This window comes from Tachypleus tridentatus, chromosome 7, assembly GCF_004210375.1.
Source record: "Tachypleus tridentatus isolate NWPU-2018 chromosome 7, ASM421037v1, whole genome shotgun sequence".
Classification (NCBI taxonomy): domain Eukaryota; kingdom Metazoa; phylum Arthropoda; class Merostomata; order Xiphosura; family Limulidae; genus Tachypleus; species Tachypleus tridentatus.
Window position 1 is genome coordinate 76,506,623 of NC_134831.1, and position 24,145 is coordinate 76,530,767.

The following is a 24,145-nucleotide window of genomic DNA, read 5'->3' on the forward strand; positions in this document are numbered from 1 at the left end:
TAATTTGGCAATTTTTTGTATTATTGTGTCATGTTACTAGAACATTTTAAAGTTTTTTCTCATTGCTTTGATTCAGTATTATAGCATCATAATATCTCGTAGTATGTAGAATGTTCTAGATCTCGAGAGGGTTGTAAATATGCATAAGTTCAAGTAAGATATAATTATATAGATAGATGTAGACTGAGTGATTGTGAGTTTAGCCATAAAGTACGTCTAGTGGCAATTTCTAAAGTAAAATTATCACAGATATATTATAATAACAGAGCAGAGAAGAAATAAATCGTCTTATCAATTGTGTTCTAAAGTAACTGAATCTCTCTGTGTGGATTTTGATGAAAAAGAGATGATTATTTATAGCTATTGATACAACTGTGGTAACCAACAGTGTAACGAACATTTGTGCATACATTTGACATGTTTTAGTATACTATTTTACAACAAGTGAACTGCGTGTTTTCAATTTACTGTGAAGAATCCAGCCCATACATACATACATAAAAATCTGACAAGAATAAACATTTGTTGTAGAGTAAAGTGTGATGAAATCGTGGTAGGTACTTTCATCGGCAACTTTGGGTGTTACATGCTGTTGTTAAAGCTTCATTGATGGAGATGGAACAGCCCAAATCATGGAAGTCCTAAAGTTAACCTCTTTTTGCAATGATATGACGAGTGTCACTGGGAAGACTGTTCATTGGAATAAATTATGAAGCCATTGACGAAGACGAATATTTAAAATGCTCATTTGTATTTTTCTTGATAATACAGCTAACTTACAACTAGCTTATGGGAATTTTAGTCCGTTTTATTTCATCGTATAGTAACCTAAGTAAAGTTCGATATTTAGCTAGCTTAGTTATACTACAATCAAGTAACTATCACATAATGTAATATATATATTTTACTATCAAATACCATTTGATAGACTAGACACTAAAAACATAAAGTAAATGTCATTCAAGCTTATAAATGTTGCGAATTCCCAGGATTTTGTGACATTTATAAAAAAACAAAAACTGTTGATGTTCACATGTAATACATCCATCTACTAACATCAGCTGCATTAACTGTGTGACAATTGAGGGGCTATCACTTAAAATCGTGTAGTCATTTTTCAATGAAGCTCTACTGATGAATCAGAAAGTAGATGTAGCAATGTCTTTTTTCTCCCTTTAATCTTAAAGTCAACCGATAATCTAAGCTGTATGATAAACACAAAGTTACAACATGATGTGGTGGATTCATCCTATTGTGAAACACCGTTTGCTAGCCACTTTCGTTTAGTCAGTCAACATTCACTCAGGTGCTCATCCTAACTGCACGACAAATGGGCAGCTGTTACGTGATGTCCTATAGACATTCCACTAAGGAAAGGTGTTCAGTATCCCTTAAAATGAAGGTAACAACTCTCTTTTACTAATAAATCTGTCAGTCAACCCAACATAATAACTGTTAGTCAGGTAGTTAATCAAAGTCCACTGATCAAGAGGTTGACAGTGTTGTCTTGGCTAATCATAAGATATGTTACATGACTCCTCCACTGAAAATTATTCTTCTTACTCTCCTAAGATAGATAGATAATTATTTCTAGCAGCTTCTTCCTTATATTGCCTTAGCTTATAAAAGAGTTGAATATGCTTATACATGCCACACTCCAACTATAAATTTAAGTTAGGTTCACTGAAATATCGGAGAACAAAATAAAAGCATGCTGAAATAGAACAAGTTGATTCTATGTTTTGGGTATGTATCAAAGCCTCACATAACCTCTTTCCAAAATGTTTGGTCTTTGATTGCTTTATCACAACATCTCTTCTAACATATGACAGTTTTTCCTTGATGCTGATGCACAGATTCGTGTGTCACATAATTTAGACGCGGAACTATGCCACATATGCTTGCAGACATGGTGGCATATTTCCTCGGGATTCGTGTTTCTTGACTAAAAATAAGAATTTAAGCAAATAACCAGAAATCTTTACTGAGTTTCATACTATGCCTTCCTAACATACGCCAAATACACACCTTTTTAGATAAACAATCAAATATAGGTGATATAGAAAACTTGTATTGTCAACACGCCAAATATTGTGGTTGTTGTTTGTTATCATGTACAAAACTAAACAAAGAGCTATATGTGCTCCACCCACCATGGATATTGAAACCCAGTTTCTGATGGTATAAGTCAGCAGACATACCATTGTGCCACAGACCCTACCTAGATCACACTACTCCAGCTGTTCTTATCGCACTTTCTTAAGTTTCATTCATAGTATCTATCCATCAGTATTGTATTTTGTTTTACTTCACTTTCTCTCTCATATGGACTGCAATGTCGAAGCTTTCAACAAACAAACAAGCTTTTATCATGCGGCAAAACAATCTTTCAGCATTTTAATTTTGAGGGCTCAATTATGGTATTTAACGTTTTCTGTGTAGTATACAAACTTCTGATGAAGTATTAGCATTTTGCTCCCAGACTCCCATAGCATTAGCATGCTTTGGATACTTATTGTGTTGGGTTTTAATCTCACAAATTAGAACTCCTCTTTCAAACGTTTTGCATAAGGGCCTGAAAATAATATATATATGTCTATAAAAGAATAGAATGACTAACATCCATCCACTCCATCTATCAAAAAATATAAAGTTTTTGGTTGTCCATATGTAGGAAGGTATAATTACAAAATCGTAGTTAATCTTTAACAAAGTAAATCTTGTTTAACGCGTAAGCAGCTATTGTGTAGCGATTAATGAGGAAAGGGCTTTTATTTTCATCGTGTAAGTTATGATTGCTTGCTTGTGCTGCTGTACTGTAGAATGTACAGTTTACTTTTAAAGGAAAACACCTCATGTATCTCAAGACGGCAGGTTAACCTGAAAATGACCCAAGAAAGTCGAAACATTGTTATATACTTTATTTTAATAAAATTTTTTATACACATATCAGCCATCTTGAGATAAATTTTAACTTCATGTGGGTTTCTCGTCATCACAGAAACGTCTCATGCTTTAGAATGATACATAATATTAGCGATTCAACTTCCGTAATGTGAGGCATATAATAATATATCAATAAGAAGCTTCACCTTTCAATCTTGAAAAAGTAAATAATTTAATTAAATCTGGAATCAAGAATAAATAACGAGCTTCATCTCGGCTGCGATGAGAACTTTGGGAGATAAACTATAAAAGTACGACTGGAAAATTGAAATAATCTGAATTTATTAACTTGGAGCGCCATGTTGAGTAGAGTGAGGCAAATAACTTGTAAAAATAGCAGTTTCGCGGTGATAGATTGAAAGTAAGTTTAAGGACACGTAAAAGAGCTTTCAGAAGACGACAGTAATTTTTTTATATTTTTTCAGTTGTAAACTTTTAGGGCAGCAGATATAAACGCAGTATTTTAGTATATTTGATAGTATTCGTGTACCATTATACATATATTTTATAGTCTTCCTTGGGTCTAGTAGGCCTATATGATATATAAGTATTACTGTAGAGTGAGTGACTGCCAAGCTACAGTACAGGTTCACTTGCGTTACCCTGAAATCTGTGTAGACGGGCGTAGCCTAAGACTTGGACTCGGGCTTAGGGTTAGATCTTTATAAACTTACGAACAATATGAGAAGTGGATTTGTTCGAATTGAATTAAATAGAACAGTATGGGAAGTGCCAGAACGTTATCAGTCTCTTCTTCCTGTAGGATCTGGTGCTTATGGACAAGTTTGGTAAGTATTGCCAAGCCTAAGATAAGATTTGTCTTGAAATTTAGTCTAGATTACCGAGTACAGTGGATTATTTATTTATTTATTGTCACAGTTTTAACAGTCAGACTTCTGAGTTTGATTACACTTGATAAGTGGTATAAGTTATAACTAAAAACGTTTAAAGAAGGAGGTTTGATAGTGTTAGAATTATTAATGCTGTACTGTAAAGTGTAACTGTAAGTGTAATTTAATTTATTTAAAGAAATAAATTGAGCAAATGTTTCATTTCTCACTTCATCATGAAGTTCATGTAATCAAAGTAAAATAATCTGCTTTGGAGAGTGTTTTTTTAGCAGTGTCACTAGTAATTGGGATATGGGTAAAATATTTATGTGCAGAACAACTGAAACATTGGTAATCATCTTTATATTTTATTCTAGATGTTTTTGTACTTGTAGATGAAGAATTCTCAATCCAAATACATATAGCATAAGGTCTTACCTCTAAATTTAAATAAGGACTTAATAGCAGATTCTTAAATTATAAAATTGTAAACATCAAGCCAATAGTGGATTTGTATAAAATGTAAAAGTACATTTCATTTCATCACTTCAAACTGTAGCTCTGTGTCAAATAGAAAATGTATTACGATATTTTTAGCATTTATTGAATCATTTTTTTTTAGCATGTGTAAAATAACTGTTAAGTGTATAATCATTGAAACTCAGCAGGACACACAATTTTCCTCATATCTTTATTATTTCTCTAACTTTATTGAAAAACAAACTGCAGATATTAAACCTATAAGAATTAGTTTTCATAATATAATATTGACACTTTTTTTTTTTTTTTTTCCTTTTAAATATTCTTCATATTGCTTTGAACCCTGTACATCTGGAACAGTAAGTCATCTACTGTGAAAGTTATCAGATTGCATACAGTTATTTAGTGGAAAAGTATCTGATGTTAATTTTTTTTTTTTTAACTTTGTGTGTATATGTTGTTGGGGTTGAGATTTGTGGCCATAGTGATGTTTTTCTCCTGCATTACAATGACATTTACTACTTTATAATAGCTAATCCCAAAACATGTATGACAGTATGACTGTGTTTGAAACATACATGATTTTATTGAACATACAATTTATAGAGTTAAATTCATTTATGAATTTCATCACAAAGTTATTATAGATTTCATTTCATGCTTTTTCTCAGACAATTTTACAATTCTAATATTATTAGTTCATTCGAGCATATCATTAAATAGGGCTATAATTAAGGATAGATTTTGATCTTCAAAAGTTTGGAATACATTACCCAATTAAGGTTAAAAGCTTCAGTAATTCAAATTTGCAATTTACTAATGACATCATCTGAAAACAGGCCTTGATTATGAAAGTGGGAAGAAAGTTATTGGTTAATCTTAAATTATACCACATTGTTACATTCAACTGTTCTTGTGTGAGACTTTGACAGTTGAAATAGTGAAATACTAGTTTTGATTAGTTGATCATTTTCACAACTTGTGACACTAATCAATTAAACTTAGTCACTAGTTATTAGTGAGTGAGGTGTAATTTTCATGATAGAAATATAAATACCTCATTTCATCTTGCACTTTACGCATTCACTTACACAACGCTTTAGAACCTCCTAACCAAATATGTTTTTCTTTTCATTTTTTTTGTAAAACTATATTTTAATAACAAGATGTTTCAATTTAAGCCTAGGATAAACAATTAGGTTACATTCACACCCATATCAGGAGCTTGAATGACTGAGACTGTAAAATTTAAAGTTTTTTTTCTAACTTAACTAAATTTGGGACAACAAGGGGCCAATTGATTCACTTTGGCTGTCTCAGCATCTGAACTAAATTTAAAACTATTAAATAAATAAATTAAAAAATAAAATAACTTAAAGCCAGCCTTTATTATTCATATATTTATGAAGCTTTCTATTAAACTCACTTAAATTTATTGACTCCAAAACATCTGAAGGTAACCCATTCTAAAGGCCAACCAGAACTATCTCAGCTGAAGATGACTCTCACTCTGCCAAAATGTATGCATTTGTCTCCTGTTCTCATCACTAAGTATGATGCATCAGTACTGTCATTTCCTTTTACAGTCTTAAATACCTCAATAACATTTGCTTCCCTAACTCGTTTTAAATTGAAAAAAAAAAAAAATTGAGAGATTTAAATTTCTCTTCATGTGATAACCCCTCCATCTCAGGCACCTTTCTAGTGACCTTTGTCTGACCACTTCTCAAAAATTCAATGTCTTTCCTCGGGTAAGGAGCCAAAAACTGACCACAGTATTTCAAATGTGATTTAACCAGTGACCTGTACAATGAAACTATAAGTTTCTTTAGGCTTGTATTCAATATTGTTGTAGAAACAACCTAAAATCCTGTTTACCCTACTACTTGGAATAGCACACTGCTTCAATGGCTTATGAGATTGATCAACATTTGCACCAAGATCCCTTTCTTTCATGACACTGTTAGGTTATTCCTATTCCAAACTATACATATAATTCAAATTATCATAATCCACATGCATTGTCTTGCATTCATCATAATTAAAACCTATTTGCTATTTCTTTGTCCACATCACTGAATGGTCTAAATCACTTTGTAAATCAGTATCATTCTCTTCACAGTTAGCAATTTTCAAGACCTTAATATCTTCAGTAATTTTATGTAATTTATTAACCATTACTCTGTCTGTGTTCATTGAATTGATCCACAAATCCAGCCAGTCAGTTTTACATATTAACCTAAGCCCAGCACTTACCTATTTATAATTTCATCCTTTTCTGCTCGTGACAGAAAGTGTTAGTGTCTTCAGAGGTTTGTTAAATTACTTTATGTTACATCAGTTGGTATGGCATAAAATCTTAACTAATGATCCAAATTTTAATAGTATATGTTTTAAGTTCTTAATTCTATAAAGCAATATTAAAAACATGACACATTTTCTCTAGGCATCTTGTCTCGTATTTTATCCACCACCACTTGGAAAAGTACAAAATTAAATGTAAATTACTCACTATAGGAACATCATTACTCAGACAAATTAGTTTTTATAATCTTCAAGTTTGCTTGATTACAGAGCTACAAAATAGAAAATCAAACCCTTACTGCCATACCCAATTATTACATCATCTCTTTCAGGATTTGATAATAGTTATTTCTTATGTTAAATTATACATTACCTCTAACCAATATAAAGTCAAGGTTTTTCATCTATCAAGTGATATATTGCATTGTGTTTTGAATAGATAAGTGTTAGTTTCACACATAATATAACTTTGATTCCCACAGGAATTACAATGCCTGCCTCACTTGGATGAATTTGTAACTGCTCTTATCGCTTAGATTGAAAGTCAGAAAAATTGTGCTTGCCTGCATTTTGCAGGTTACTAGTCTGTGTTCTTTGTTGTGTTTAGTTAATTAAAAATTTAGTGCATTACTTACCATTAGTATAAGAAAATAGGCTTTAGTTTCACTGAAAATTGACAGCAAGAAAAAAGTTTTTGTAAGTATTTTATTTCTTGTTTTTAATGTTTATTCTTTTATTATTATTTTTAAATTAACTAAAATGTAAAAATAGGGAATCTTGTTTGGTTAGTTAAGATTAGATTAAGTAAAATAAATACTATAATAAAAATATTTACAAAGCATACACGTGAGTAATGTAAATTGAGTGTAACATGAGCTGCACTTACTACAAGTGATTTACAACTTATAATGGTGCAGATAGGAGTTTGACATGGTTCATAGGGCAATCAAAAGAACAATAAAACAAAATTTAAGTGTATATAGATGTAAACTGTTACAAGCTTAAAACTACTCGAAATGAATGCAGTTTCATCTTATAACTTGAAATCATTATAGAAAGAAAAGGGTAACTTCAGTGTATTTCAATTTTTTTACAGTGTTTATGAGTTCGGTCAAATTGACCTGTTTTGAGATAAGGTAGAGAAAATAACAGAAAAATACAGTTTTACTGAAAGTACATTTGAACTGTATTTAAGAAGCTTTAGGGATTACACAATTAAATTTGAGATTTTTAAATGAGTAAAAGTATTTATGATCATAACATGAAACTTACTTTGCACACAGACTTTATTCAAAACAAATGCTCAGTATATTCACAGACAAATTTTTAATTAAAAATAATTTTTTATGTGAAAGACTTGTAATGCCACCTGAAAAACTGTCAAACTTTGTAAAGATGTACATGCTGTATTGGAAGTTAGAAATATTAAATGTATAAAGACTAAACGACTTCAGAGATGTTACATGATTGTTCAGATTGACTGAACCTATGTTGAGAGAGTTAAATGCTTTTATCAACCTCTTGTGTATATTAATTATCTCCTATGGCCCACCTTTACCTACATCATTAGCCCCTATGTGCACAACAAAATCTACATCTTTGGTAGCTCCATTATATTCTCAACCTGTGCCCCTGGGTAGCATAATTATTTTCTCCCTATTTACTACATAAACTATCTTATCCTATGCATTGTGAAGGAATTACCTATAACTATAACTTCTTTAAGATTATCATCCATATCCTTTTCTGTCGCTCCAATAATTCCTGATCTTAAATGTTTTTGCTTTTTATGTTTTTTTTTTTTTTATTACAATATAATGATAAATGAAGAAAATGTATATTAACAAAATTTATGACTTGCATTTTGGTTCAGTTATTTTTCATTCAGTGCTTTGGCCCAGTAACCTTTATTTCTGATTTAGTTGTTTGAATAAAAACACATAGGGATATGCATATATATACATAGGGATTTTGAGATATGCATCTTAGAACAGAAAATGTTTATTGGGCACTAGAATAGTATCTCCTAATATCACTATAATTTAAGTGACTTTCTAACTAAACTATAAACAAATGAATTTTGTTAGCTGCTTGAAATTTAACAACACAGATCATAGACAAAGGATTTAAAGCCAATTAACTACCTATGCTTGTTAAAAAGCAATAACTAATACAGTTTTTATAGAGGTGGAAAAAATGCCCTTTCTATTGATTATAGAAATATCCATCAAATAAGGGCTTCCAATTTAGATAATACTTTGGAAGCTTGTTTGACAGGTTTGACAAATATTTTGATGTCTTGACAAATTGAGAAAGTAGAAATATCAAATTTTATATTCTTGTTTGTCATGTATAGTTTCTTTCTAATTGATAAGACACTGAAATCAGCATGAAAACTGTAATGGAGAATTTTGTATAGAGATATCATATAACACAGAAAGGTGAAGACTGACATTTAAATATTTCATTTTGAAACTAAGAAATGAAAACTTATGATGTACTAACTTAAAGACAATTTTCATGTTAATTTTAATGAGAGTAAATATGGTTAATTAAATTTTACATGTAACACTTTGACCTTCACTTTTGAATTAATCATGAATAATGAGAAATTATAATGGTAATGTTTTGATAGTTAGAATAATCAGAAACAATAGGATTAGTGCATTGTTGACTTGGGTAGTTGATTATATTGAGTTAATTGTCCATTTGTGATTAACTCTCAAGAAATATTAGTTATTTTTTGGTCAGATTTTAAAGCTGTAACATGCATTAACCTTTTTTTGATGGGTCAAAGGTCGTGTCATTGCATTTGTTGACTTGCATTAAAATTTTATTGAACTACTATTTTATCAATTAATGCAATAAATTTGGAATCAAACTGTAATTCAAATTTTAATGTCATATGAGTTAATTTCATAATTTAAAAGTAAATATTAAAAGAACACATTTAAATATAGATTTGTGTGTATATTAAATATAGCTCTGTTTAAAATTAGATGTTTGTGATGTCAAAATACTAAGTCTATAGTTTGGTAGAAATTAAGAACTTAAATTTACTACAATTTTCAATCTAGAATATAAAATAAGCTCATGTCTTTCTATTTTGTTGAGATATGGTTTATGAATCAAAGACAGTGGCCTCATTCACCTCTTTCTGTTTTTGAAAATGGTTTCTTACATACGTTTGCTTCAGTATATAACTTGAATAACTAAGAAACAGCTTAGAATGCCTCCAGAGTGATTTTTCTCAGTCATTTTAATCTTGTTGTGTCTTTAGTCTGCTTGCAGTTTTATATTTTTTTAAATCTAAATACAGCATAGTTACTAAGCTTAATAAATTATAGTGGAATTCTGTGGTATCAGTGTAGTTATCCATGATTTCTTGGTTATTAAACTACTGTCTTTCTCCGATAATAAGACCTACCCATAAAATAAGACCTAGTGTGATTTTTGGGGATAGTTTTAATATAAGCCCTACCCTTAAAATAAGCCCTAGTTAAGAGTGGCAGGAAGAGGAAAGAAATAAAAAAAATTAAATTAATTAGTTTAATAGTTAGTTAATTAGTTTGTTTTATTAATCAGTTAGTTTAATAGTTTAATAATAGTTTATTTTAAATGGTTAGTTTAATAGTTTTACTTTGTAACTTCATTTTTTTAATATATCAAAATAAGACATCCCCCAAAAATAAGCCCTAGTGTCATATTTTGGAGTGAAAATTAATATAAGCCCTGTCTTATTTTCGGAGAAACATGGTATATATATAAAACCTAAAAAAAAAATGAATAATCTGCATTTATAAAATTTTAAAACACTTGGTAACCTATGCCCAGCAGCAACTGGATACAAAGAATAGATAATTGTTTGCTTTACTTCTTGACTTATAGTTCTATATTTAAAAAAAATAAGTTTACTGATTTATTTCTAAATAGTGTTAATCTATATACACATATACAATGTATAATAATTGAAATGTGACTTACAAAATACTAGTTCACTAAAACACAGCCAAGACAGGGAAGACTGAAGGTCAGTTTTATATTACTGGATATATGACATGAATATATGTGCACTGCATCAATGTAAGTTATGCAATGTTAACTAGGCTTGACTAGAAGGTCAATATAATAAAAGATAATAAATATATAGTGTTACAAGACTTAAGCTACTGAAACTAAACATTTGTATTTTTGTGTTATAATATGTAGTAACTCTAGCTTGAATAAAGCATAACTTATATTTATTTCTAATTTTTTTTAAGATTGTTATGAGTTTGGTTATAGTTAGAGTATAGAAAATGACATAAAATATAGTCTTCTGAAAACAAACATTTGAAATGTATTTAGGTTTCAGAGATTACACAAATACTTGAGACTTTTGGGATGAAGAATATATTTTTTTTAATTGTAACATTAAATCACTTTGTGCTCACACTAGTAATGGAAGAGACTATTTTTCAAAAATCTGGTTTGTTTTACAAAAATGTGTAATACAAAAAGTATACCAAATTTTGTGAAGATACACATGTATCAAAAGACAGTGCGAATACTTATCGTGTGCAAATATACAAACTTTTGTATATTATACTGAGCCTACAGTTGAGGGGTTAAAACAAAAGAAACTTATAGAATGGAAATCTTATTTTTTTATGAATTAGTCATTAGTTAGTCTTTAGATTAACATTTCTAACACTTTTTTTAAATTACTAAATATTGTAAAGTTAGCAAGGCAACGTCCATTGTAGTCTGTTTTAAACTAATTCAGAGATACCTTAAATCCAGCATTTGGTTATAAGCAAAAGGTAACTACATTTTTTTATTGAATTTACCAATTTATTTTGCATATTAAAACCAATTTTGGATAAAAGATGTAACTGGAGATCTTACAGGAATACTTAATAAATAAGCTATTACCTGATGTATCATTTCATAAAAACCAGGCATATGTGCAAATTAACAGGGAAGTTTGTAACCAAAACATGGAAACATAAGTTTTAATAAACAAGTTCTGTGTCAAATGTCATGTTTATGTATAAAGCAAAAATGAGTATCATGTCTAATTTGCTTAATTAAGACCTAAAAAGAAAAAGTTTTAAATTGACAGATAGGTTGAAAGATTTATAGAATTGTATGAAGGATAGGGATTTGGAAAAAAACCAACAAAAAACAAATCTGATTGTATTTAATAGCAAGGATTTTATTTTACATCTGTTAAAGGTAGGCAAATATTAGAATATGACTGACTGGATGCTGATTGAAAGGGCCTTTTTTCAACTCATGAGAGGACTGAGATTTTATGTTCTATGATTTCTAGAACAAATAGTAGGAATGATTTTTATCCTCACATTCTATAGGAAATACTGGAATTGACCCCAATTTTGTGGATATTAAGTTCTTGGTGGGAAGTAAAAGGTCAAATTGAAAGGCTATACAAGGTTTTTCCATAGGGTTCTATTATTTTTTCATGTATTAACAGAGTAAGCAGGTGTCAAATTATTGGAGAGCTGCTTATATTATTTAAATTTTTTAAAGACTTGCCCTGAAGACTATAGTCCAGTTAGGTTTAATTTTTTAATGGGAAAAATTTCTTTTTGTTCTAATAAAACAAGCTTTACAAAATATTTTAGCAAAATATCATTAATTAAGGCTAAGCATATGAGTTGAATGACATCAGATTGGTGGCAGTATATTGATGTCAATGCACATTATTAGATGTCTTTTAGTAATTAAGAGATACTCTTGTTCTGATAAGTGAAGATAATTTTGAATCAAATTTATGTGTTTGTTTCAGAAAGATTACCTGAAAGAAAATACAAAACACATTAAGTTTTTTACTTTCTTTTCTATAAACGTTAATGATCCCAGTACCATAATGAGAACCTACAATTAAATGCACTGTCAATGGGACTAGAATTTGACAGTTTGTTTTCCTGTGTTTCATGTGTTTGAATGTCTATAATGTGTGTGTGTGTGTGTGGTGCACGTGCACTAGTAGCATGCATCAAGCTTCATAACTTGTTGTCAAAGGAATCGAGCACTTTCCAAATGACAAAAAGGACACATTTTCACTGGAGTACAAAACAAGTGCATGTGTACATATGTATGTGAAAATATATAAAATATTAGAAGCTCAAGAACTCTTACCTTTATTTTCCTGTAAACCTTTAAACAAATTAACAAATCCTCATTTTGTGATACATTACACTTTCTTCATCTCTGAGGTATCTTAATCTGTTTTCATAGGTAAACAAACTGACTGATCCAGTTTTCTTGAGAATTGATTGTAAAAATAGCAGGGAATTCTTTAGATAGAATTAGTATAGGTGGATGATGTGGAGACCAGTTACAGGCTTAATTAAAATAGACATGGATTCACCAAAGGGATATCTTTTGAGGATGTTACTCATGCAGATAAGAGAGATGTTATTGAGTTGGTATATTTAGATTTTCAAAACTTTTGACAAGGTGCTACACAAGAGTAGCTGTGCAACCAAACCATTGATGGTGGGTGAAGACTAGTTAATTATATTGTACTGTAGTTGAATGGAAAAATGATAAAGAAACAGCTGGATAGTAATGTTAAAACTAATAGCAAGAATATTTTCTTTAATTTTCTTACCAGTTGAGCACTATATTAAAATGGGGTGTGAGAACTGATAGGAAGGTTTTTGTTGAATATTATAAGATGGGTAAGCTTTTGAATATTCTCTTTCTTTACAAGAGAAGATATTAGCAATATTTCTGGCTTGGAGAATTCTGTGAGCAATACTTGAATTTTTCTGAAACTAGATACTGATCATTTGATGGGAAATAGAATAAAAAGTTATTTCAAAAACGTATAAAACATTGGGGATAAACGAGGTTTTCTCCAAGGTTTAAAATGAAGTTAAAGACCAGGTATGCAAGCTTCTGTTTATTGTTCGTTGGTCAGTAGGAAGTGAGTATGTACCTCAATGTTGGAAAAGACATGAGGGTTAAGAGTTGCCTTGGAAGTTCTAGACCAACCAGTCTTAACTCTGTAAGGGAAAAATTGTAGTGTTGTAGAAAAAACTTTTAAAAATAATTTAGTAAATTAGTCATAAATGAAAGCAAATATGGATTTACCAAATCAGTATCTTGTCTTACTAATCTGTTATTTTGGGGATGTTTCTTGTTATCTGTATGATGAAAAGTATGTTGACTTTATACATTTCAGATTATCAAATCATTTTTGTTATGGTGCCATATGGAAGATGGTTGCTTAGTAATTAATTTTAAGATTCATGAAAATAATTAATTCATCAAACTTAGTATTTATAGCAATTACTATTTTCAATTATGACAGTTATAAATATCTCATGCAAGTAATTGACTAGTTTGTAATTAATTTTCAAACTTGTAGATGAAAATGCACATCAAGATGTTTTACATAGTTACATTCAAAGTTTAAATTATTATCAATACAGATAAGTAAATTTAGCATAAAAGTACTTAAATCAATTTTATATAGAATTTGTTTCTTTAATTTCAAAATACATGAATTAATTGTCACTTTCTTATCTGTATAATGTGATATTAATTTGTTGTGTATTGCTTATTGTCTGTTTTTATGATCCTTCATTGGCCTCACTTTAATGTAAATTACTCAGTGTAGATATTATTAATGCATAATCTAATTTTTATACTATTCAACTTCTTTGTTTATAAAGATATAAAAATGCAACAATAAATGTCAGTGAAAATTACTGGCAACTTGTTGAAGAGAAAAGGTAACAGGTGGACTTGAATTTCTGAGTTTTAACCTATAGAAATACAAATGATGTATAATGCTATCCTGTTATCCATAGAAGTTTTTAATAATTTCATTATAGATTGAAAGTGGATATTCTTAAGTTTGGATGTAATAGTTAAGGGAATTATGGTAGTTATGCTTGTTGTAATTAAAAAGCCAGTGACAATATAGTAGTCATATAAATATTGTTTACAATGTTTTAGCTATTTTATATTTTTAATAAATATTTTAAACAAATTATTTATCATAGATATCATTACAAAGAATTAAGATTAAGTTCTGTTGAAGGGCTGACAACAACAACAAAAAGGTTAAACATAAGTATTACATTTCTTGTCATGAAGAAAGATTTTTATTTATTGCTATAAAGTTAATTAAAATGTCATATTCAGAAACTTAATAAGTGAGATGATAATGATAAAAAAATTAAATTTTTCCATGAACTCTTTTTTACAAGTGATCACTTTTCATTATCGTCACATTAAGAAATTTCCAAACCTTTTCTTAAACAGTTCTGATATATTCAGTTCCACTGCAAATGTACTGATTGTGCTTGCAACATGACTCTTTTTTTGCACATATAAAATTATTTTGATATAATAAATTTAACTCCGTCATAATACTCAAAAATGAAAGCTTTCATTATACTTAATGAGATAGCCCCTATTTTTCATTCTGTAATTTTCAATTAGCATTTAAATTTTCTTCTCTTAATCCATAGAAGTTTTCATTGTTATTAACTTTTGTCAATATTTTATCATTATTACCTTTTGTATATTCTATTTTGCTGGTGACTAGTTTATGGATCCCTTCATCGATTTGCTTTTTTCCTAATATAATTAAATATTTCTGAAGCTTCTACTTTAAATGTTTTTGCATCTAACTTTGCTGGAACCACTTTATTCTGTTTATAATATAAAATGATTGAAATTTAGGCTGATTCATTTCAAACTAAGTTACAGTCATATTCACTATTAGTTACATTGTTTTAAAAAGCCTTAATTTCATTTTCTAAACATTTAGAAATTGTTTTTATACACAATTAATAGAAGTTTGTTATACCAAAAAGGTTTTACATGTAGTTTTTAATAAAATACATATCATTAGCATGAAGGTGCATTTATCAAAGTTATATCAAAAGATATTTTTATCTTTTTAACTTACTGTACTTAATAATTTGGTAGGTAATTAAAAGCTTTCAATATGCCAGTATACAGTGTATTTTAGAAGAGAATTATTACATTTCAAAAATTTTTTCTTCATATATTTACATGAAGTATTAACTCTAGGTGAATCACTGAGTGATCTGATCTATGCTCTAGAATAATACTTGTATTTTTAAAGTGTAACTCGTAAAATTTATATCAAATACAAATTTAGAAATGGGGATTCAGTGTAGAGGTTGTAGTGGTAAAATAAAACTCAAACCCATTACATTATACACAGTATAGATTTCATTAGCTTATTGTTTTTGAGAATCATTATATATATTTTATGTTTTTATGAATGTTACTTATAAACAAATGGAGTAGAATTTGGAGTCAGCATTTGGTAGTTTTTTTGTGTGTGTAGTCAAGGCTGGTAAAATTACTACTACTTTCAGTTATTCTAACTATCCAAGTCTGTGAGAATAATTAATTAATTAAATGTAAATGATTAGGAAACTCAACTCATTACCCAGCTCTAGTCATAACAGACCAGTTAATGATAATGTAATATATTTTTGGGTGACTTCACAATAGTTCTAGGTAAAAATAAGTTTTAAACACTCGCATTGGAAACTTCTAACTGCTTGAGCATAGATGTTTCATGAATGTGATTGACAATTTAAAAAGAATAATGCTAAATTACCAGCACTTATGTTTTTATAAGGTTCTTTATAATATACTTACAAGCTTACCCAATTTGCAGTTCAGCATGGGACTCTGTACACAACATGAAAATAGCAATCAAAAAACTTGCCAGACCATTTCAGTCTCAAGTCCATGCTAAACGTACCTATAGGGAACTTCGTCTGCTAAAGCACATGGATCATGAGAATGTAAGTTTGTCAGATGGAAAGGTAACATTTTTATGGATGTTTTGTGATTGATAGGTTTGCATTTGACTTGCATTAATTTGCTAAATAATAAATTCTCTTGTTAGACAATGATTGTGTAATTTATTTGTAAACACTTGTCACAAAAATTCAGAATGACTGGTCATAACAAACATCCCGATGTCAGTCTTGGAAATGGTTAGTAAAATAATTAACAGTGTTTGACAGTTATATACTTCACAATCATAGTTTTCTTTAAACTCAATATTAAATAGTATTCTTCATTTGACCCATTGTGACTTTTTTTTTTTTTTAACTCTACATCCTTCCTTATATCTGAATCATACTGGGCTATATGAGGATTATGAATCTACCTTGGAGTGTAATATATCTATGTATAATAAAATTGTAAGAAGAAAATGGAAGTATGCTATTTTAAAATGAACTTAACACTTTATCATAACAATGTGTGAGCAATTATTATATGAATATTACCATATAAACATTTCTTTAAAATATTATTATAATATATTTCTTAAGAAATAATAATAATTACATTAAAACATTAAACACCAGCAACAATATGTCATATTTAATGCTATTACTTAAAAAGTTGGCCTGGCATGGTTAGGTGGCTGGGGCATTTGGCTTGTAATCTGAGGGTCACCTGTTCAAAACCTCCCATACCAAATATGCTTGCCTTTTCAGCTGTGGGAATGTTATAATGTGATGGTCAGTTCTACTATTCAAAGATTAGTCCAAGAGGTGACGATGGGTGGGGATGACTAGCTGCATTCCTTCTTGTCTTACGTTGTAATTTGGGACAGCTAGTACAGATAGCTCTTGTGCAGCTTTGTGTGAAATTTTAAAAACAGATATCTTAAAAAGTGTTTCACATGACTGAATGTCAGCTAGCTGAAGCACAGGGGTAGATTTTTCAATATTATTTTGAATTCAAATTTGGGAAGCTTAATTAATAGCACAACTCAAGAAAATAACTAATCAAAACTAATGGTTTTCTGTTATTAAATTTTCAATTATTCGAATTATTCATGTAAACGAAATGTTATTATTATATTTCTTTGTTGTTAAGTGCCAAGTTACACAATGGGCTATTTGTGCTCTGTCTACAATGGTTATTAAAACCTTTTCTGATACAATACAATATCTTACCTCCTTTCCCAAAATAGCTTTTCTTATTCAGTACTGCCCTCTGTTATTGCAAATTGTTTATGCTTGCCTCTAGCCTTCCATCTCTCAGTTATGCATATCAACTTGTAAGTGATCTGTGTAGCAGCTCTTTTCAAATAGGAGTGTGACAATATATTGTAACCTCTTCACCATTGCACTTCTTAACCACTTCTTGATTGGCACTATTACTCTTATTACTGTGTAGATGTGTTTATTTTTACTTGCAAATTTTTTAATGTTTTCCTTTATATTACAGACTTCATTTTTCTCTAATATTTCTTTACTTGTTTGAGTTTTCAATTGTGAAAGGTTGTTTTTTTCCAACTTCCTTTCCAAGGGATTTACCTTGTCTCCTACATCCTTTACATAATTAATCAGGTTTGTTTTGTTGTATTGTTATCTATTGTTTCCTATGATTTCTCAATCTGTCCTACTTGGTGATGAATCTATGGGCCAATATTTAGCGTTCCCTTTCTCACATGATGCTGAGGTTCATGCCCACAGTTTTGGGTTTAATCAATTTCAGTTTGAAGGTAGTATGGCTTATTCATCTGAAGATTTTGATTGTGCATTTCCTAGATCTACTTATTATCCTACTTCTTATCTTGAACATTTTAGAATCTCTCATTACATTGTGAGGCTTTAAACCTCAATGCATTAGTTAATTGTTTTTCAACCTCAAATTTCCCATATCAAACTAATGATGCTCACAGTTCTGCATGCATTATTGACTCTACTTTTTTGCTTGTGTCCTGAAGTGTTTTCAGATGATGTTCATGGACTTCTGTTTACTATAATGGTGTGCCTTTTATTTTTAGTCCTGGCTCTTCAGACATGGCTGACATACTGTTGGGACCTTTCAAGTCAGGATGCAATTCTTTTTTGAGTATATTTACTCTACTTCCCAGTGTGACTTGTATATGATAGCTTTTTTTTTATGTGAAGAGATGTTTGATGGTTTTCTCAACTCGTTGAAGGCCTAAGTTGAGTCTATTCATCTGCATAATTCCTTATCCTCTTCAGGTTCCTATTTATCCCAACCTCTTCATACTGTTTGTGTGTTTGACTCTTTCTTACCTTTTGCCAGTTTGGTAGGCTTCTTATTCTTCATCCATCTGCAGTTTAATTATTATTTCAAGGGGTTTCAGCAAAATAGTGTTGATGATTTGTGCCCCAAACTGGGGGCCAGACATTTCCCTATTTTGCCATGTGGACACCATTTATAAAGGATTTATAGGTCCTACAGGTACTTTCAGAAGATCCGGCTCTTCACTTTCATTCCTCTCCTCTGTTGTCTCCTTATCCCATTGCCTTTTCCCTCAACAAAGGATTCTGTTTTTAGCCAGCATCTACAGGAGATTATTTGGGACTTTACTTTGCAAAGAAGCAATAGCACTTGGGGAACCTTCTCAGTTAAGGTTTTACTCCTGTCTCTATGTTGTACCAATAAATATTGGAAATTGATGACCATTTATAATTTATTGCCCTTGAACTATTTCGTGGTCATTTCCAATTTCACGATGGAGTCTCTACTTAACACTCAGTGGATTTTCACTCCTGGATTGTGGGTGACAAAGGTCAGTATGTTGAATACCTACCTATGCATTCCCATTGCCCAGGCATCATGGTAGTTCCTCAGTTTCATCAGAGGTGTGTGTAGTTATCAATTTTTGGCTCTACAATTTGGCCTATCTTTGGCTCCTTGTGTCTTCTGCTGAGCAGTCAGGTCATTTACTAAACTGCTTCATACCAGAGGGCTTCATTTTCCACATTGACAGCTGACTTCTTTTGGCTTCCTTTTGGGTCAAATTTGATGTTCATACTCAGTTTCTTCATCAAGAGCCTGAGAGCATGGGTTGGTCAAATGTTGGTTAAAGACAGTCCACCTAAGTGGTGTTCTTCTGGTGTAAATTTGATTTGACTTTCACAGGAGTTGATCCATTCCCTTGCTGGTGGATGTGGCCTCTTGATCACACTATGTGAAGCTGGTCCATTTTCTTACTGGATGATTGGCCTTTTGATACTCTTCACACTATCACAGGAGTTGATCTGTTGCCTTCTTGGATGACATGGCTTCTTTATACTATTTACATATTTTACAATACCTGCAATCATTGGAGTTGATCTGTCACATTACAAGCTGATGTGATTCCCTATATGCTACCTTGGAGTTAATTTCTCCTGTCACACATGCCATCTGGAATTGAACTGTTGCACAAGTAGTTCATTCCTTTTGATGAGGAACTCTCACCATACCTTTGCATGGATGTTGGTTCCCAAGCATTGAGGTGTTGGATTCGAATGAACCAATAAAATAAATCCTCACACAAGTTGAATCCATCCTTCTGATGACAGATGGCCAGTCCCAGAGTGCTGTAAGGTGTTGATTTTTGTGTTGTACACAGGAATTGGAGCAAATCTTAATCCCCAAAATCTAGGGTTGGAGGTGCAAAAACTCTGATCTTCATCCTACCCTTGCATGGATGTCGGTACCCTGTACAGGAGGTTTTGAATATAGTTGACTTGCCGAGTACATTTGGACACCTCCTAGCCATTCTACATCTTGTAGTTTCTGCCCTGATGTTTCAAAAATTTCTACACGTGGCTGAAGAGTATAGTTGGCTCCAAAATGGTTCCCCTCCTCTGGTATCTGGATCTCTTTCTCTCATGATCAAGGGTAGCCTCAGCTGCTTCTGGAGTTGCTTTCATTGTTCTCTCACACAGGTCTCTCCTCTTTCTCAGTGTGTGATTTTAGCTGATTTTGTGAGAAGAGGTAAGTACCATATTGGAAATTATAAATTTCCTATACTAAAAATGTATGTCTGATGGGTAATTACCTCCTCTCACCCTTCCTCCTCACTTCTTCAGTGCTCACACCTTCTGCCAAACTTCAAAGTAAAGGTTCTGTTTGGTAGAAGTGGTCACATGCATCACATAAGCATACTGTGAAACTATTGATTAATAGAGTATGCATGATGACTTGCAAGAAAGTTACATTGGAATGTAGTATTCCAACAAAAGGTAGAGTTCAAGACTTGTGGCATGGATATAGAAGAAGTTTGTATACAGAGAACAGCACTGAATGAGAATAGCTACTCTGTGGGATGAGGTTAAGTACCTTTTAGAAATACAAATTCAGTATATGAGAATTTTAACTTCTGGCTCTATCAAGATACACAAATTACTATTGAATGATATAAATTGCATTCATAAGCTTATGTTTATACGAAACATGTCAGGTGATGTATTATGCACATTTCAGTGGTAAATAAGAGTGGTAGTAAACACATTAAGATCTCATTTAGCAGTTTAAACAATAGCAATGTGTCTAAAGAAATACAGATGGATGTGAAATATGTCAGGACCTCGGCAAATGAGCAAACACCATTTACATGTAATATTATTACACATCTTTTGAAGAATGTACAAAGTGCATTAGAATTGGATATAGCCAACAATAGAATTACTAGATCATATTTACAAAATATTAAATTAGTTTAGTCTGATTTTAAACTTAATTGTGGATTGAAGCTATGAAATAATAAACTTGTGGATATATGGTATTGTACTTGAAACTACAGGTAAAGAAAGAAATGCATTTTATTTGTTTCATTGAATTAGCTTTATTTAATACATTATCTACATAAAAATCACAAGCTTGATTAATCACTTGGGATAAGCAACATCAATATGTCTAGTCAGTTTATAAAAGATTAAAAATAGGTCATTAACATCTGTCAAAGTTCAGTGTTTTTTCTTGTAAAATATGATAAAGAATGATAGTAAATTTTGTAGTATGTTTATTATGTACTTCAGGTCAGGACTGTTTGTTAAACAATGGTAGGATGATTCAATAAACTTCTAGATGGTAACTTAAGTTGTTCAATTATGTTTATCAAATATGTGGAAAACAGAAAGCAAGTATGTATTGGGTTGGTTAACCTTTTTGACTTCTTAATATTTTATGAAGTTAAGTATATTCATTAATGCCAGGGCACTTATTACAAGAACTAAGACCTGTTGTGTGAGAACACTAGTTGAATGTGGATGTTTTTGATGTCTTGAACAGGTGATAGGCCTGCTTGATGTTTTTACTCCAACAACTACATTAGATGACTTCCAAGATGTGTGAGTAGATTTATTTTAAGGACTGCTTTTTTATGGGAAAGATCCACATTTTAGAACTTATTAATTTGCTAATTGTAAAATTATTGTAAAAATTTTCAAAATTTGTTATTGATATTGAGTTTGCCAATTTCATGAGTATTTTTATTTTATTAATTGTTGCTTTTTGTTGGTTGAAATATAGTGCCATATTTGTAACTAGTTTCAGTTTGTTCCTGTCTGTAACCAAATTTCAGTCTGACTGATGTAAAGAGTAAACCTCTTTTGTTGTTATCGTTATAGATATCCAGTGATTAATCTAACATTATTCATGCTTTTCTACTTTCATTAATGTGACATAAACTGGTTTTTCAACTTTCAAGGAGCTTTTGGGTTGAGGTAACTGTGTCACAGAAACCATTATTTGCTTTGAAGTGTTTATACAATAGTGATTTTTGTACTTTCTTCACATTGGTCTAGTTGTTGTCATGGCAGCTCAACCTGAAATTATGGAATGCTTTTAAGTTGCAAGTACATGTAGAACCTTCTTTGTTTAGTTTTTTTGTTTCTTTGTAAGATAGTCACGTTTACATTTTTTGTGGGTATTCAACTGAAGATGAAGAAATATCAGTATTGAAAAGAGGGTGAAAAAGATATGGACTTGGAACATACAGGCTTTAGCAGCAAAACTGAAAACATAAAATGTTTGATTACAAAATGTCATAGCTGTATTAAAAATAATAATGTATTATAAACATATTAATGTCACTTGCATATTTCCCAAAGTTACTTGTGTTATAATTAAGTGCTTCTTAATGCTTAGCCCCTCTGTGTGGATTCCAGTACGGGGTCAGGGGACCTCCCAGGGAAGGCTCTGTTCTTTCAGTTTACATCTTCTGAGATCTAAACATCTACCCACATGTTTGCCATGTGTGATGACCGTGAAGGAGAGGAGAGGATCATGGTGGTTGAGGGGTTCAACCCTAATACACCAATTTAGCCTTGAATTCTTGTAGATGGGTGCCTTGTGGTGACCCCCCTTGGGTTATTTGGCTGGTCCACTTGGGCTATGAATAACCAAGTACCAGTGTTGGATGTTCTCAACAGGTGTTGTGGACATTGCATCTGATGCTGATGTTTGGGTAGTGTTCACTAAACCCTGCTGTTGCTGCAGTGTCCTTGTTTGGCATTGTAGTGCATCTCCTCGTAGGGCTCCATGGTGGGGTGAGGTCAGTGGGCACCAAAATATTCCTTTTGTTATTTTGGATCCTCCAAATAAAAACTTAAGTAAAATAGTGAAAAAACAGTTCATAGGTAAATGACCATGTCTTGAAGACTCTGAGCAGCAATCTTCAACATCTGTAACACCTGTTGTACCTAATTTTCTTATACTACATTCTTTTTCAGACCAACCTTTAGGGCAAATGTCTCCCTTTTTTCACTCAAAAGGGGCTAGAGGGACTTGCTGGCTCTCCAAAGTCAGTCAAGAAGCTTTGATCTGGTGACATATTGGTGGAAACATCCACATCTCAACACAGTGAACTCTTCTTGCATTTAAAAGCAATTGGGGATATACCTATTGAGGTTACACTTCATGCTACTTTGAAATCATCATGAGGAATTATTGTTGAGAGAGATTTGAAGAACATCCCTGAGTCAGAGATTCTCACTGGTTTCTCCACTCAAGGAGTTTCTGCAGTGAGGTGTATCTCCATTTGCAAAGATGGAATTACAATGCCATCCAATGTCCTCATTTCTGACATTTACATCACCATGTTCACCTGCCAACTTCAAGGCAAATTATCTTAATTGCAGGGTACGACCATACATTTCAAATCCTCCGATATTTCCAGTGTCAGTGGTTCAGTTACTCAAAGATGTTATGTCAAAGTTCCTTGGTGTGTGCTCGTTGTGGTGGCAAGGACTGTGATGCCTATGAGTGTGAAACAGACCCTCATTGCATCAATTGCAATGGCTATCACCTGTCCTACTTTTGTTCTTGTTGTAAATGGTTGGAAGAAAGAGGCGTAACGTTTGAAAACAGTTCATAACATTACTTACCCTGAGGCTTTAATGGACATTGTGGACAAATGCTGGTGCACTTCTTTTCACTACTACAGTGGGAGTGCAGACAGATCTCTCTATGCCTCCAAAAGAATCGTTCTAAAATCAAATAAAAAAGTCTTTTGATCTCCATGGTTAAAAAAGTTGATGGATCACTTTCAACACCCATCTCTGCCCCTTACATATACTCCAGAAAATCTCAAGATCCACTTCCTTTGGCTCCAGGTACAGGCATTTCCTCGGATACATCTTCTCCAACCTCAAGATGCAAAATGATCATTTGTTCAAGTCTTCAGTCACTGGAATTCTCTTTCAACAGCAAAGATAAACCTGCCTCTTCTTAGCCATTAAGACTTGGGCAGAACAATCACCTCTTTCTTTCGAGCTAATTGTCTCTATGACTATAATTGTCCCTTT

The 24,145-nt window shown here is 31.5% G+C and overlaps 1 protein-coding gene across 4 annotated transcripts in view; it reads left to right on the forward strand.

Annotated features, from left to right (window-relative positions):
- Window positions 1–2,955: 2,955 nt before the first annotated feature.
- The window catches only part of p38b (p38b MAP kinase), a 65,543-nt gene continuing 44,353 nt past the window's right edge, over window positions 2,956–24,145 (forward strand). For all 4 annotated transcript variants that reach the window (XM_076512556.1, XM_076512557.1, XM_076512558.1 and 1 more), the window contains exons 1-3: window positions 2,956–3,734; window positions 16,243–16,372; window positions 21,630–21,688. In XM_076512556.1, the coding sequence (XP_076368671.1) occupies window positions 3,628–3,734; window positions 16,243–16,372; window positions 21,630–21,688 (296 nt within the window). In that variant the 5' untranslated portion in view covers window positions 2,956–3,627. The remainder of the gene's footprint in view (window positions 3,735–16,242; window positions 16,373–21,629; window positions 21,689–24,145) is intronic.